This window comes from Balaenoptera borealis (genome assembly GCF_965194805.1).
Source record: "Balaenoptera borealis genome assembly, chromosome: 8".
Taxonomy (NCBI): domain Eukaryota; kingdom Metazoa; phylum Chordata; class Mammalia; order Artiodactyla; family Balaenopteridae; genus Balaenoptera; species Balaenoptera borealis.
The window spans coordinates 86301052-86318119 of record NC_138865.1 but is presented as its reverse complement, the minus strand read 5'-3'; the positions used below and the strand labels follow the sequence as shown (position 1 = coordinate 86318119).

The 17068-nt window shown below is 38.2% G+C and overlaps 1 protein-coding gene across 4 annotated transcripts in view; it reads right to left on the bottom strand.

The window, feature by feature from the left end:
* RECK (reversion inducing cysteine rich protein with kazal motifs) overlaps positions 1-17068 on the bottom strand; it is a 75515-nt gene that overhangs the window by 34270 nt on the left and 24177 nt on the right. For all 4 annotated transcript variants that reach the window (XM_082402319.1, XM_082402316.1, XM_082402318.1 and 1 more), the window contains 2 exons: positions 8065-8098; positions 5622-5819 (listed from right to left, as the gene is read on the bottom strand). In XM_082402319.1, the coding sequence (XP_082258445.1) occupies positions 5622-5819; positions 8065-8098 (232 nt within the window). The remainder of the gene's footprint in view (positions 1-5621; positions 5820-8064; positions 8099-17068) is intronic.

The following is a 17068-nucleotide window of genomic DNA, read 5'->3' as shown; positions in this document are numbered from 1 at the left end:
TTTGCAAATATTTTCTCCCACTCTGAGAGTTCTCTTTTCATCTTGTTTGTAGTTTCCTTTGTGCAAAAGCTTTGAAGTTTCATTAGGTCCCATTTGTTTATTTTTGTTTTTATTTCCATTACTCTAGGAGGTGGATCAAAAAAGATCTTCCTGTGATTTATGTCAAAGAGTGTTCTTCCTATGTTTTCCTCTAAGAGCTTTATAGTGCCCGGTCTTACATTTAGGTCTCGAATCCATTTTGAGTTTATTTTTGTGTATTCTAATACACAAAAACAGGGAGTGTTCTAATTTCATTCTTTCACGTGTAGCTGTCCAGTTTTCCCAGCACCACTTATTGAAGAGACTGTCTTTTCTCCATTGTATATCCTTACCTCCTTTGTCATAGATTAGTTGACCACAGGTGCGTGGGTTTATCTCTGGGCTTTCTATCCTGTTCCATTGATCTATGTTTCTGTTTTTGTGTCAGTACCATATTGTCTTGATTACTGTAGCTATGTAGTATAGTCTGAAGTCAGGGAGTCTGATTCCTCCCGATCCGTTTTTTTCCCTCAAGACTGCTTTGGCTATTCGGGGTCTTTTGTGTCTCCATACAAATTTTAAGATTTTTTGTTCTAGTTCTGTAAAAAATGCCATTGGTAATTTGATAGGGATTGCATTGAATCTGTAGATTGCTTTGGGTAGTATAGTCATTTTCACAATATTGATTCTTCCAATCCAAGAACATGGTATATCTATCCATCTGTTGGTATCATCTTTAATTTCTTTCATCAGTGTCTTATAGTTTTCTGCATACAGGTCTTTTGTCTCCCAAGGTAGGTTTATTCCTAGGTATTTTATTCTTTTTGTTGCAATGGTAAATGGGAGTGTTTCCTTAATTTATCTTTCAGATTTTTCATCATTAGTGTATACAAATGCAAGAGATTTCTTTGCATTAATTTTGGGGTTTTTTGAATTTTAGAATTTTATTTTATTTATTTTTTAATATATCAGGTTCTTACTAGTTATGTGCACTAATTTTGTATCCTGAAACTTTACCAAATTCACTGATTAGCTCTAGTAGTTTTCTGGTGGCATCTTTAGGATTCTCTGTGTATAGTATCATGCCAAATGATACTGCGAACAGTGACAGTTTTACTTCTTCTTTTCCAATTTGTATTCCTTTTATTTCTTTTTCTTCTCTGATTGCCGTGGCTAGGACTTCCAAAACTATGTTGTTTAATAGTGGTAAGAGTGGACATCCTTGTCTCGTTCCTGATCTTAGAGGAAATGTTTTCAGTTTTTCACCATTGAGAATGATGTTTGCTGTGGGTTTGTCATATATGGCCTTTATTATGTTGAGGTAGGTTCCCTCTATGCCCACTTTCTGGAGAGTTTTTATCATAAACGGGTGTGGAATTTTGTCAAAAGCTTTTTTCTGCATCTATTGAGATGATCATATGGTTTTTATTCTTCAATTTATTAATATGGTGTATCACACTGATTGATGTGCATATATTGAAGAACCTTTGCGTCCCTGGGATAAATCCCACTTGATCATGGTATATGATCCTTTTAATGTGTTGTTGGATTCTGTTTGCTAGTATTTTGTTGAGGATTTTTGCATCTATATTCATCAGTGATATTGGTCTGTAATTTTCTTTTTTTGTAGTATCTTTGTCTGGTTTTGGTATCAGGGTGATGGTGGCCTCATAGAATGAGTTTGGGAGTGTCCCTTCCTCTGCAATTTTTTGGAAGAGTTTGAGAAGGATGGGTGTTAGCTCTTCTCTAAATGTTTGAAAGAATTCACCTGTGAAGCCATCTGGTCCTGGACTTTTGTTTGTTGGAAGATTTTTAATCACAGTTTCAATTTCATTACTTGTGATTTGTCTGTTCATATTTTCTATTTCTTCCTGGTTCAGTCTTGGAATGCTATACTTTTCTAAGAATTTGTCCATTTCTTCCAGGTTGTACATTTTATTGGCATAGAGTTGGTTGTAGTAGTCTCTTAGGATGTTTTGTATTTCTGCGGTGTCTGTTGTAACTTCTCCTTTTTCATTTCTAATTTTATTGATTTGAGTCCTCTCCCTCTTTTTCTTGATGAGTCTGGCTAATGGTTTATCAATTTTGTTTATCTTCTCAAAGAACCAGCTTTTAGTTTTATTGATCTTTGCTACTGTTTTCTTTGTTTCTATTTCATTTATTTCTGCTCTGATCTTTATTTCTTTACTTCTACTAACTTTGGGTTTTATTTGTTCTTCTTTCTCTAGTTCCTTTAGGTGTAAGGTTAGATTGTTTATTTGAGATTTTTCTTGTTTCTTGAGGTAGTCTTGTATTGCTATAACCTTCCCGCTTAGAACTGCTTTTGCTGCATCCCATAAGTTTTGGATTGTCATGTTTTCACTGTCATTTGTCTCTAGGTATATTTTTAAATGTTTTTTTTTAATTAATTAATTTTATTTTTGGCTGCACTGGGTCTTTGTTGCTGCACCCGGGCTTTTCTCTAGTTGAAGTGAGCGGGGGCTACTCTTTGCTGTGGTGCACTGGCTTCTCATTGCAGTGGCTTCTCTTGTTGCGGAGCGCGGGCTCTAGAGCGCAGGCTCAGTAGTTGTGGTACACGGACTTAGTTGTTCCGTGACATGTGGGATCTTCCCAGACTAGGGCTCGAACCCGTGTCCCCTGCATTGGCAGGCGGATTCTTAACCACTGTGCCACCAGGGAAGCGCTCTAGGTATTTTTTGATTTCCTCTTTGATTTCTTCAGTGATCTCTTGGTTATTTAGTAACGTATTGTTTAGCCTCCATGTGTTAGTGTTTTTTACGTTTTTTTCCCTGTAATTCATTTCTAATCTCATAGCATTGTGGTCAGAAAAGATGCTTGATATGATTTCAATTTTCTTAAATTTACTGAGGCTTGATTTGTGACCCAAGATGTGATCCATCCTGGAGAATGTTCCATGCACACTTGAGAAGAAAGTGTAATCTGCTGTTTTTGGATGGAATGTCCTATAAATATCAATTAAATCTATCTGGTCTATTGTGTCATTTAAAGCTTGTGTTTCCTTATTAATTTTCTGTTTGGATGGTCTGTCCATTGGTGTAAGTGAGGTGTTAAAGTCCCCCACTATTATTGTGTTACTGTCAATTTCCTCTTTTATAGCTGTTAGCAGTTGCCTTATGTATTGAGGTGCTCCTATGGTGCACCATATATATTTATAATATTATATATATTTATAATTGTTATATCTTCTTCTTGGATTGATCCCTTGATCATTATGTAGTGTCCTTCCTTGTCTCTTGTAACATTCTTTATTTTAAAGTCTATTTTATCTGATATGAGTATTGCTACTCCAGCTTTCTTTTGATTTCCATTTGCATGGAATATCTTTTTCCATCCCCTCACTTTCAGTCTATATGTGTCCCTAGGTCTGAAGTGCGTCTCTTGTAGACAGCATATATATGGGTCTTGTTTTTGTATCCATTCAGCAAGCCTGTGTCTTTTGGTTGGAGCATTTTATCCATTCACGTTTAAGGTAATTATCGATATGTATGTTCCTATGACCATTTTCTCAACTGTTATGGGTTTGTTTTTGTTGGTCCTTTTCTTCTCTTGTGTTTCTCACTTAGAGAAGTTCCTTTTGCATTTGTTGTAGAGCTGGTTTGGTGGTGCTGTATTCTCTTAGCTTTTGCTTGTCTGTAAAGCTTTTGATTTTTCCATCAAATCTGAATGAGATCTGTGCCGGGTAGAGTAATCTTGGTTGTAGGTTCTTCCATTTCATCACTTTAAGTATATCATGCCACTCCCTTCTGGCTTGTAGAGTTTCTGCTGAGAAATCAGCTGTTAACCTTATGGGAGTTCCCTTGTAGGTTATTTGTCATTTTTCCCTTGCTGCTTTCAATAATTTTTCTTTGTCTTTAATTTTTGCCACTTTGATTACTATGTGTCTCGGTGTGTTTCTCCTTGGGTTTATCCTGTATGGGACTCTCTGCACTTACTGGACTTGGGTGGCTATTTCCTTTCCCATGTTAGGGAAGTTTTCGACTATAATCTCTTCAAATATTTTATCGGGTCCTTTCTCTCTCTCTTCTCCTTCTGGGACCCCTATAATGCGAATGTTGTTGCGTTTAATGTTGTCCCAGAGGTCTCTTAGGCTGCCTTCATTTCTTTTCATTCTTTTTTCTTTATTCTGTTCTGCAGCTGTGAATCCCACCATTCTGTCTTCCAAGTCACTTATCTGTTCTTCTGCCTCAGTTATTCTGCTATTGATTCCTTTTAGTGTATTTTTCATTTCAGTTATTGTGTTGTTCATCTCTGTTTGTTTGTTCTTTAATTCTTCTAGATCTTTGTTAAACATTTCTTGCATCTTCTCGATCTTTGCCTCCATTCTTCTTCCGAGGTCCTGGATCACCTTCAATATCATTATTCTGAATTCTTTTTCTGGAAGGTTGCCTATCTCCACTTCATTTAGTTGTTTTTCTGGGGTTTTATCTTGTTCTTTCATCTGGTACATAGCCCTCTGTCTTTTCATCTTGCCTATGTTTCTGTGAATGTGGTTTTCGTTCCACAGGCTGCAGGATTGTAGTTCTTCTTGCTTCTGCTGTCTGCCCTCTCTCTCATTGTAGTTTTGATTTGCATTTCTCTAACAATTAGTGATATTGAGCATCTTTTCATGTGCCTCCTGGTCATCTGTATGTCTTCTTTGGAGAAATGTCTATTTAGGTCTTCTGTCCATTTTTTGATTGCGTTGTTTATTTTTTTGATATTGAGTTGTATAAGCTGTTTGTATATTTTGGAAATTAAGCGCTTGTTGGTCGCGTTGTTTATAAATACTTTCTCCCAGGCCATAGGTTGTCTTTTCATTTTGTTTATGGTTTCTTTTGCTGTGCAAAAGCTTATAAGTTTGAGTAGGTCTCATTTGTTTATTTTGCTTCTATTTCTTTTGCCTTGGAAGACTGACCTAAGAATATATTGCTAAAATTTATGTCAGAGAATGTTTCTCCTATGTTCTCTTCTAGGAGTTTTATGGTATCATGTCTTATAATTAAGTCTTTAAGCCATTTTGAGTTTATTTTTGTGTATTGTGTGAGGGAGTGTTCTAACTTCATTGATTTACATAATACATTTTCCAGTATGTTGATTGTATAATGTTGTTATTATAGAGATACATAATTTATTTAATCAACTTTAATCAATATCCTATTGGTGGATGTTTAGGTCATTTTTAATTTTTCTCTATACCAGCAATGTTGTAGTAAACATCCTTTATATGTGTAGATGTATTTTTGAAAATTTGTGAGTTTTTGTGAAGGATAATTTCTGAGAAATGGAATTGCTAGATTAAAAGGTATGATTATTTGAAATTCTCATGGTCATAACCCAATTTTCCCTCTTAAAATATCCATACCAGTGAATTTTCCCACTTCAAAATAGAGAGTGCCTGTTTCTTCATACCCTTGACAGCACTGTCTTTCTCGGCATCTTTTAGCTGTGATGATAATGTCCAGTCTGCCAAATCTAAAGACCAAAGGAAGCCTGGTATTTCCCAAATGACCCAGACTGTAGATATCTTCAAGAATTTACTTCTTTTTTTTTACAAATTATTTTACCATAGATTGAAATGAGAGGAATATGTGGCTTTTACTTACTATCTGTTGGGTTCCTCATTGGATAAGATTGGGTATAATTGTTTACACAGTGTATTAATTGTGGACTAATAGAGGCACAATAATTTTCCACTGCTTTGATCTGAGAAGGACCAGGAGAAGAGTCTGTTCGAAAAATGGCTTGACAGTATTCTCGGCAGTTTGTGTGATGGCCTGCATAACTGCAACAAACTGAGCCCACTAGGGGAAAAAAAAAGGAGATTACATTGAAATGAAATCAGCTATTTGCTAACATTAAATCATCATAATAATGATGGAACAATATGTGTCTTTTTGAATTTCAGAAATAAAACCATGCCACAGAAGACACGTAGTTAAAGTCAGCACTACTATAAGCATGGCCATAGGGACATTCAGGTGCTCACTGGTCTGAGAAAGTCATTATTTGTCAACTTATAGTCTATAGTGCAGTGGTTCTCAGCAGGAGCAGTACCAGCCCCTGGGAGAATTTGGATGCATGTGGAAGTGTTTCTGGTTTTCATGATGACTTAAGGATGACTGCTGGCATTTAGCACATGGGGGTCAGGGCTGTTAAATGCTGCGCAACGTACAGGAAAGTCTCATACAATCGAAACTGTTTCCCAAAATGCTAATAGCACCCATGTTGAGAACCACTGGAACAGCTTCTTTCCACGTTAGATCTGTGGAGATTCATAAACAAAGCAAACCAAAGCAAAACAAATCAAACAAATCAAAATAAAACAAAACCCCAAATACCTCACATTTATAAAATAGGACCAGTAAAAACTAAGGGATATCAGGACCCCACTTCATAAATTTGCAAATTATATAACTGTCTATCTTGAAACAAAATCCCAAAAGTTCTATACTGTTTGAAAATCTCCAAGACTATGCCTAAATTGAAAGTCCTCACCTCATAACTGATATGACTGACTTGCTTCAACACTGAAAAACAAAACCCACATTTGGAATAAATGATTCTGTAGTACGTGTTTTTAAAAATCAAGGTGGACTATTTAAGGTATCTGGGAAGAGCAGGATGAGTGGCTGGGGGTGCAGATGTGGGATTTATAATGAAGAGCAAGAGGTCCTCATAGGAGAGGCTAAGGGGTCTGTGGGAGGCTGAAGGGAGCCAAAAGGGTAGAGGTATGGCCGGAAAAGGTTAAGAAAATGGCAGGTAGGAAACCTCTGATAATAAGTAGGGATGGTTATAGAGGAACCAGAATCAGGTTTCTGGTGGATTCCACAGACCAAGGAATGAGCAGGGAACTCAGGCGACTTCCAGAAATAATGATAATGATAAAATCATACACAAATGAACTAAAGTAGGACTAAACTGATAGCAAGACAAGCCTCTTTCCTGGACAAGGAAACTGTTTCATACCTATTGTGCCAGCTAAGTTTTTGATTTGAAATTACTAACAAACTTACATTGTTCATTGCTGAATTGTTCATTTTAATCACAAAGAACAATCATTAATGGCTACATTTATCATTGTCAACCTCAATGAAGCTAAAACTGGGGGCAGGGGTGAGGGATGCTGAGGACAGAGGAGACAAGTGAGAATAGGACAAAGATGCCTGTCTTCTGATGCCCCAATTAGGCTGGCTTCCTCACAGTGTGGGAGGATATAGGATTATGTGCTAAAGACTATCTGGAAAATCTTGAACTAAACCCCAGTTAGAAAGAGTAGAAGATAAAGTACAGACAGCTAATGTTTCTTATACTTTAATACACCCCACTGCCAAGCTCACCTAACAACTCTTTGCTCCTCACACCTGTTTCCCCATCTCCAACTGCTCTCGCTGTTCCCTTCAGCTGGAATGCCCTTCCTCCAATCTCTACTGCTCACATCATGTCCATCCTTCAAGGCCCAGTTCAGCTACCAACTCCATGAAGTCACCTCTAAGCGCCCCTGCAAGATGTGATCCCTCCTTCCTCTGAACTCCCTCGGCACCTTATCAGTAACTCTATCCCATACCCACCGTGTCCCAGAGTTCTTTGTGTACAGGTTGTGTCCCCCACAGGTGTGCATCTGCCCTGCACAGAGCAAGCAGTCAGTGAATATCTGCTGAATGAACTGAGAGGCAGCCCTCAGCAAGCGCTGCAATTATATTGCGCTGTATTACGTGGGAGTGTTCAACTTCTGTTTATATCACATGGGAGTGCTCAACTTCCTGTTTATCCAAGTGGGGCATGATCTTCCTCTAAAACACCCAGCACTGATATCTGCTTTGTAAATCTGTAATTAGGACATGGGAATTGTTCGAATTCATGAATGGCCCAAACACTCCAGAGGAAAGAGCCTATCAGAATCCTGCTGTGCACATTCCTTCAGACGGTTTAGTAACAGCCTAAGTTATAATGTCAGAGTTTTGGCAATATTTATAACAGCTAAATCATATTCTGTAAACTGTGTTTTGCTCTTTGGATTGCTTGTATAACCATCAACAATATACTTACTTTCATTTCTGCTAATGCAACTGAAAAGAGCATTCTGTAAATTAAAGGAAAACAAACAGAAATTAACAACCACATAGAATTTCTAATTTTATTCCACTTTTATAGTTATACAGAAATCAGGATATCAAACTATTTAATCCTTCTCTAAATCCAAGATTAAAAACAAAGAAACTATGATATAGCATTCTGGTGAAAAGAGAAACCATCTTCTAATACATTTTGGGGATCAAGATTATCACCCAAGCCATAAGCTGACCACATTATAGCAAACCAAGTTTATGTAAAGCTGTACCAATGTGCATATGTGGGGAAAGTACAATGTAGTAATCTCAATTATTTCTTGTAGAACATAAAAAAGCTTTCAGAAAATAATATAATAAAGGTTATTTAGGGAAATACATATTTCATATAACCACTGCATTTTAGAGTTGAAAGGACCTTAGAGATCACCTCTAATTGTTCTCAAACCTGGCCATGCACTAGAACACCTGGGCTTCCTAGGCCTTACCCTAGACTACAGAATTGGAATTTGGGAATGAAGCACAGAAATCTAAATTTTAAACAAGGCCTCAAAGATGATTCTTATGTAGCCATCCTGGGGCCAGAGTTGGGGAATCTCTCTACCATATTACAGATAAAGAAACCATTTCCTTAGCAGGGGAGAGACTGCCCCAGGTCACAGAGCAAGTTAAAAGTAGACTCTGAGACTAGAATTAATGTTTTTAGATCTCTTAGATCACTGTTCGGAAAATATCACACTGTGTTAAAGTCATTGTAAGGAAAATAAACAAAACAAGACAAACAAAAAATTCCTTGTACAAAGCTATTTGGATAATCAGGGCTTGTAGACTATGATTAATATCACACTTGGAAGAGAATAAATTCTTAAAAGAATATGGGCATAAATAAAAGGTAGATGGAAAACAAGTACACCCTTATTAATGAATAGAGATGATTTTGGCTTTTATTTGCAACTAACTTCCAAGCTGGCTACATGATCTAGACTTATTAAAGGATCAGCTTTACTGACATTTAAAACCTAGCTTCAAGGATCCATCTATGTAGTTGTGTGAAGCTGTACTGCATTTTCTCTACTAAATAATATTCTACTGTAGGAATAAACCACACTTGATTTATCCAAAGCAAAACAAAATACCCAGGACCCACAGAAAAGGGCTAATGAATTCACCCAGTATGAATTCTTTCTGTTAGAGATCTCAATAAATATAAAATAGTGAAGAGTAAATATTCTTGGTATTCTTTAATAGTGGTCTTTTTTATATTTCTCTTCATCCATGTTTCTTTGTTTTAGTTTGACTTTTCAGCTACCCATTATAGGTAGCCCTCTATTTTGGTTCAATGGTTTCAGGAACACTTTCAATAAAATGATCTAAATCAACATTAAAAAGTCATCTGCTACCAGGACTTCCTTGGTGGTCCAATGGTTAAGACTCCAAGCTCCCAATGCAGGGGGTCCAGGTTCGATCACTGGTCAGGGAACTAGATCCCGCATGACGCAACTAAAAGAGCCCTCATGCTGCAAGCAACTAAAGATCCCACACGTGGCAACTAAGACCTGGTGCAGCCAAAAAAAAGAAAAAAAAAAAAAAAGTCATCTGCTACCAATTTTCCAGCCCCTCTTAACTGGGTGAATAAAATTCTCATTGCCCTTCTCTTTTTTTTGTTTGCTTTGCTTTTTTTGGCTGAGCTGAGAGGCTTGTGGGATCCTAGTTCCCTGGTGGAACCCGGGCCCTCAGCAGTGAAAGCACGGAGTCTTGACCACTGGACCGCCAGGGAATTCCCTGCCATTCTCTTTCTAATATGCTGGTTGTTCCTCTTGTTCCTCTTGGTTCCTCTTGGTTTTGGCTTTTTTGGTCTTGTTCCTAAAGAAGTATGTATATTACCTTGGTGGCCGTCCTGGGTTACACACCCTGATTTCCATTTTTGTTATTCTTCCAGTTACTCTTAAAGTTTCTAGAGCTGTGGTTTTCAAGTGGAGGTAATCTTGCTTCCCAGGGGGCATCTGGCAATGTCTGGAGACATTCTTGGTTGTCATAACACGGGGGGGTTGGGGTGTTCTACTGAACTGACATCTAGTAGGTAGAGGAGTCTAGAGATACTGTTAAACATCCTACAAGGCATGAGACAGCTCCCCTACAACAAAGGATTATCCGGCCCCAAATGTCAATAGTGTCAAGGTTGAGAAATCCTGCTCTAGAAACTTACAAATTTGTTCAAGCTTGATTTTTTTTTTTAATTTGATCTTAAAAATAAAAAGAAATATCACTCTGGGTCAGCCTTGTGGATCACTTAGCTTCAGAGAGAGGTACTAAAGGACACAAAATCTGAAAAATGTCGGAGATCAGCTAATCCAACTCATTTGACAGAAGAAGCCAGAGTCTGAGGCCTAGAAAGGAGAACTACTTATGGACCCTAGCTTTCACCCACAAATGGTTTGGCAAACTATGGCACCCAGGCCAAATCTTGCCTGCTGCCTGTTTTTGTAAGTAAAGTTTTATTGGAACACAGTCACACCCATTCATTTACATATTGTATACAGTTATCTCACACTATAATGGTAGAGTTGAGTAGATAGTAAGCCTAAACTGGCCGGTAAGCCTAAAATATTTGCTTCCTGACCCTTCACAGAAAAAGTTTGCTAACCGCTGATATAGAAGGGCTCAGCTGTCTCTCTTTATGTCACATCCAGAGTTCAGAGATGTTCCCTAAGCATTTCTCGTTTCCCTTAATGTTCACTGATAGACCTTTCATGCATAGAGTTACTCTAACTTGTTGAACTAAAAACTTTTATATTTCCACATGGCAGCACCTCTAGTGTTAATACCATTTTTACATCTCTTTCTTTATCTTTACCAGTTTTAAGGTTTCAAAGTATGGTCCTTATAGAGAACAGACTGGCGGTTGCCAAAGGGGAGGTGGGTGGGAGAGGGTTGGATTGGGAGTTTGGGGTTGCATGGTATATATACCATGAAAACTGGTATATACAGAATTGATAAACAACAAGGTTCTACTGTATAGCACAGGGAACTATATTCAATATCCTGTGATAAACCATAATGGAAAAGAATATGAAAAAGAATGTACATATATGTATAGCTGAGTCACTTTGCTGTACAGCAGTAACACAACATTGTAATTCAATTATACTTCAGTAAAAAATGAAATTAAATTAAATTTAAAAAAGAATGATCCTTCACTCAAGTATACTGGTATTTGATGAATTCATCAATTCTCTGTTGCTTACTTTACACGCATCATGATTTTATCATATCCCCCTCTTTGATAAAAGATTCTTAACCTTAGGTAACTCTACCTAAGGTATAAACTATAGGTAACTCTACCTTTTCACTGCTAAAACTACTGCTGACTAGTTTGACAGGGCTTAAGACACACATGAGTTACAGCCCTGGCCGACAGTCTCTTCATTTCTTAAGATGGTCCATCAGGGTCTTAGCTAGTCAATTCTTAAGTCTTTCAAATGTCTAATCGCCATCTAGTGGCAAAAGTGGGCAGTAACTGAGGGTTTATACTCAGTTGGGTTTATACCGAGCCTCTTTTGACCTTCTGCCACCAATATTATACCCAATGTGACTCCATATAGCAGCTCCCTCACCCCACTCATCTTACTCTAGAAGAGATCAAAATTACAGTGTAACTGAGGTTAGGATCTACGAAAACCTCAGAGACCCAAAGAACAAGTCAGTATGTGAGCGTTGACAGCAAGAGATCTTCAAGTCCCAAAGCCTTCACTATACAGCTGGATAGAGAGATGTACACAGTAAGCAAAGGGCAAAGGTGGGGCTAGAACCCAGATTGCTCTGCCAGTGCTCTCGCATGACACTATCCTGTGAGAAGACTTTGGATTATTATTCTGAATGCAGCCAATGCAAGGTTGAATTTATGTCCATAGAGTAACCTATTTTAAGTCTATTTTTTAAATCAACATCTTAAATTGTGAAAAAAAATCATTTTCTTGAAGTATTATTATTTCCCTTAAAAATTTTTGATCATGAAATCTTTCCTCAGGCAGCTGCTTTCATTAGCCAGTTCCCTGCCCTACCTAAAATGGTTTTTGAGAACTGCAATAAGCCCTCCCACCTGTGGGCACACCTAGCAGAAAAACTCAGATACAGAGTGAAATCAAAGTCAAGGGAACCCTATGTGATCCTTTATGCCACACTGACCTTCCTTCTGGGGAGAAGAGCCATTGGGGTCCATCTGCGAGGTAGACTGCGGCTCTAACCTCTTGCTCAGAAGTTGGCTCTGCAGATTTATTTTCTGACCTGGCCACTCACTTTTCCACTTGTGACCCCTTCTAGCATTTCTCCATTTGTCCACTTGTCTCAATACTTTCTCTGTCCACTGCCCTTCTACTACTACTGGTCCCTCCAGCTTCCCTTTCTCACCAATGATGAGGATAACGAAAATGAAACAAACATTTCACATGAATCTTATTAAAAACAAACAAAACCAGGTTTGAATCTTGGATATTTTAGTCACTTCTGGACAAAGACCCAAAAGAGTACATTCTATGAACTGTTATTAATGTTTCCTATTCCCAAGGCTACTAGTTAAAAGTAAAGGGGCTGCTTTGTTCCTAAGGTCTCAATAAATAAAATCTGTTTGCTTTTCACAGATGGACTGAGAGTTCTCCCAGTTTGAAGTTTTGCATGAAGAATCTAGCTTATTAAATGCTAAGTTGGAGAGATTAAATAATTGACCTTTATTTTTTTCTTTTTTTGGCCACGCCATGCAGCTTGCAGGATCTTAGTTCCCCGACCAGGGATTGAACCCAGGTCATGGCAGTGAAAGCACCGAGTCCTAACCACTGGACCACCAGGGAATTCCCCAATAACTGACCTTTAAAAACATGTTTTTTAAACCTCCACAAGATATTTTCTCCTTGTGGACACCATGGCTTTTTAGTAAAAAAAATCTAAGTGACTAGAATATGTAAAGGAGTTTAATAGGACATGGATATCACTAAACAAATGACTCTTCAGCCTCCCAAATAATAAATGTCATTTCAATAGTGGGATAAAAATGAAACCCAAAACTGAGATAAGATTAATAGGTCCAGACTGCTCAGAGAAGTTTGCTCATTATCACCCAGAGCATCCAACCAGCTGGAAGCAAATTCACTGGCAAGTAACACCTGCAGAGTAACATAAGGTCTAGAAGACAGCTTACACAGAGTATGTATTTGTGGCAGATTGACTGCAGCAATGGCCCCAATTTTTTACATTTCCCTGTATCTATTTCTCTCACACTAACTCTGGACTTAGTCATGTGATTTGCTTTAGTTAAGTGGACAGTAGCAAGCATGAGGTAAGTAGAGACCTGCACATATACTTGCATGTTTCCACTTCTTTTCTTGGGCCCCTGCCACCACCATGGGAACCTGCCTGAGCTAGCCTGCTAGAAGGCTGGGAGAGACACATGGAGGAGAGCTGAGCTGACTTAGCCAAGGGCATCCTAAACCAGCCAGACCCTGGCTGACTTGCCAGCTGACTGCAGATGCACAAGTGAGCCCAGCCAGAAGCAGCTAGGCCTGCTAAATGCATGAGAAATACTAAATTATTATTAAATAATAATAATTCTAGGCTATGGAGTTTTGGGATGGTTTGCTACACAACATTGTGATTACAGATACAGTATTCAGTGCTTTCTCTGCTCATTCAAAGAATGCCTGATTCATAGACATTTACACAGGGTTTTCACATAAAACGGCTATTTACTCTGAAACAAAGAAACTTGTGTACTGTCCAGAGTGGGAAAATTTTCTATTAAAAAATTCTATCTATAAAAATACTAACTGTAGCACCTATTTACAGGCAACAAATTTTTGTTCATCCTTTAAGTCTTACCTGCTCTGTGAAGACTTCCCCATTACCCTGGGAAGGGTTTTTTCCTCCAGGCTTCAACGTGTCTTGCACAGACTTCTAGCAACGTACTTGTCTCACTGTATTGTAATGGACTATTTGAATTTCTCTCTTCCCATGGACTAGGCTATGAACTTCTTACAGACAGTGGCTAAATCCTTCCATCTTTGTACTCTGAGAACAGTGCCTGATACATATTAAGTGTATCAACTCAATGAATGTTGAAGGAATGAATGAATGACATGCAAAGATAATTGAGACATGGACTCTGTCCTAGGAACTCAAGACTTTAGCATTAAAAAGTGACTTGAAAACAAAGAGTTACACTACATGGTGACCAATGCTATAATAAAGCATGTCAAGTGTTTATAAATAGCAACTAATTTTGTGTGTGTGAGGGTAGAGGGCTGAGCAGGAAAGGTTTTAAAGAGGAACCATCTAAGCCAGAATTTCAGTAGGGGTTGTGGCATGCTGGGGTGGGGTGGGGGTGAAGGGGAGTTCTGATTTGTAATATTTGCTGATATGTGTGGTATAAATACCCCCATCACACCTGCTTTTCAAGTTAAAAACTGGCTTGCCAAATTCCTGAATATTTAACAACCAGTTCTCCCTAGCTGGTAGGAGCTGGCTCCAGCCTACTAATGGATGGGGATGATAGGATGGATTCAGGAAACAGGAATTCCAGGAGGGCAACAGGTGGTACAACTACAACTAACAAATACAACACATGGTCAATCTGAGAAGTTATAAGCAGTAAGCTGCTGAAGCGTCAAGGAGGGAAGAGTCAGGGGCTAGATCGAGAAAAGCTTAAGTACACCAGGCTGAGGAACATGAACTGTATCTTACAGGTGAGCCACTGAAGAGTTTCAAGGAAGGGAGTGATACGACCATATTTGGTCTTTAAAGAGGTCACCCTAGGAGAAGTGGAGATAGTAAATAAAAGGAGAAATTAGAGACAGGAAAGCTAGTTGGGCAGCTATTGTAGTTGTCCCCCAAAGTGGTATAAAGGCCTGAGGTAGGCAGTAACTGAGGATCTGGAAAGGAGACCAATTTAAGACATATTTCAGAGGCAAATCTTTAGAGCTTGATAGCCAGTTTTTTGGTTTTATTTTTTGTTTTGTTTTGTTTTGTGGGAGGTGGTGAGAAAGAAGAAAGAGTAGACAATACCTCTTAGGCTTTTAGTTTATGTGTCTGGGAGGACTGTACTTAAACAACCAAGCAAGAAATGCAAGAAAAATGATAAGTTTTTGTTTGGAGATGTGTGTATGTGTGGTGTTGTGTAGCAGTAGGGTAGAGGGAAGGAGAGGTAGGGAAGGTTAACAGTCAGTTTGGCTGATTTGAAATGTCAGTTGAGCATCGAAAGAACACATATCCAGCAGTGATTCAGGAGAAAAAGAGGTTAGCAAAGAAGATTCTGGAGTTGTCATCATATTGGGGCAATTAAAGCTATGGGAGTAGATGAGATTGCCTAGGGAGAAAAACCTGGCCATTTGGATTAGACCAGGTCACAATCTAATCAGACTTGATCAGATTTCCCTTTTGGGATGATCTCATTCAGGTGACTTATAAGAAGAATGGACTGCAGAGGAAATACACTAGCTCAAGGAGACTAAATGGGAGCTATTCCCTTCCCCAGCACAAAATATGACAAAACAAAACAACATACAAATGGAACATAATCAAGGTTTTATATTATCTTAAGCCAGTACTGCAGGACCTAATAGGTTTCGCTCTTTTTGGAGCTCATCAGCTGCAGGTAACGGCTCAAATCTACTCTGATACAACATACCTGTATAGCATTTTACCATTTACAAAGCCTCCCATTCACAGTCTTCTACTTACCATATTCTGACAATTCTCAGAGTTTCCTTGGTACTAACTAAAAGAAGCTTTACATTTAGGTGCTGAAGGCTCTGCTGAGGCAAAGTACCACATGATTCTTTTTGCTAAAATCCCCAAGCCAACTTCCAGAGCCTAGGCTGTCATCTGCCATGTAAGAAGGTCTACTCTATTCCTGGAACTACTGCGGCACAGATCCAATCATACCGAGGCACAGAAGGCCTCTAGCTGTCCAGAGAATCCTGCTGGTCCTACATCCCTGCCCTCCTAGGTCTAAATTTTTAGGGCTATTTTTTTCATCCCTTTTCCTTTATGCTTCTGGTAGTAAATCTAGAATCAAGGTTAATTTGAGAGAAAAGGAACAAAATAAAATTAAAACATAGAAATCTTTAAAACAGAGCATTTTATTGCGACATTTCCTGAGGATACACTGGACGGCCCATATAGACATACATAAATATGCACCAAACACTGGCATCCACGGGTACCACAAAGTGTGTGGTAAGCTACCATTTGTGTACAGAAGGGTAGAAGAGGACTATATATACATATTTACTTTTATGTGCATAAAATATCTCTGGTGACCTTAGGAACCGGGTGGCTGTGGTATAAGAGGTAGGAAGGAGACTTTTTATTGTATACTGTTTTGAATTTTGAACATGTGAATATTCAAAAAATAAAATTTAACACATACCTGCACTCTTCTCTTATGCATTTAGCTGTGTGTTGATAGGACAGTGCTGACAGAACTGAGCCTGGCACTCACAAGGCTGACCATCTTTGTTTTTGTGGTTCTTAGAGCCTCTTTTTAATATCCTCAGAGTCTTAATTTTATCTCAGCATTCTCAGAGAACCAGAGCCCCAGGACAGAACATTATTTTAGTTTTCTTTAGCAACAGTTTAGTTTAAAACTTAAATGGCTTAAGCTTAAAAAAAAAAAAAAAAAAAAAAAAAGCAAATCCTCACAAAAATATCTCCTACTGACTTTCCTTCATAGTTTCTCAACTTCCTTAATGAAATAACATCAAATAACTGGACTGAAGAAAGCTAGGAAGAAAGGAGAGAATTGAAAATCACATTTCTGAAAACAATATAAAGAAAAGCGTAGAGAAGGATCTGTGAAAGAAGGAACAAAAGAGTAAAAGCACAAAAGTGTGATGACAAATTTGCAACACTGTATTTCAGTGGCTCATGCAGCAAATGGAAAGGTATATATATTTTTGGCCATTATGTTAGAGAATGGCAGGTAAGGTGTGACATAA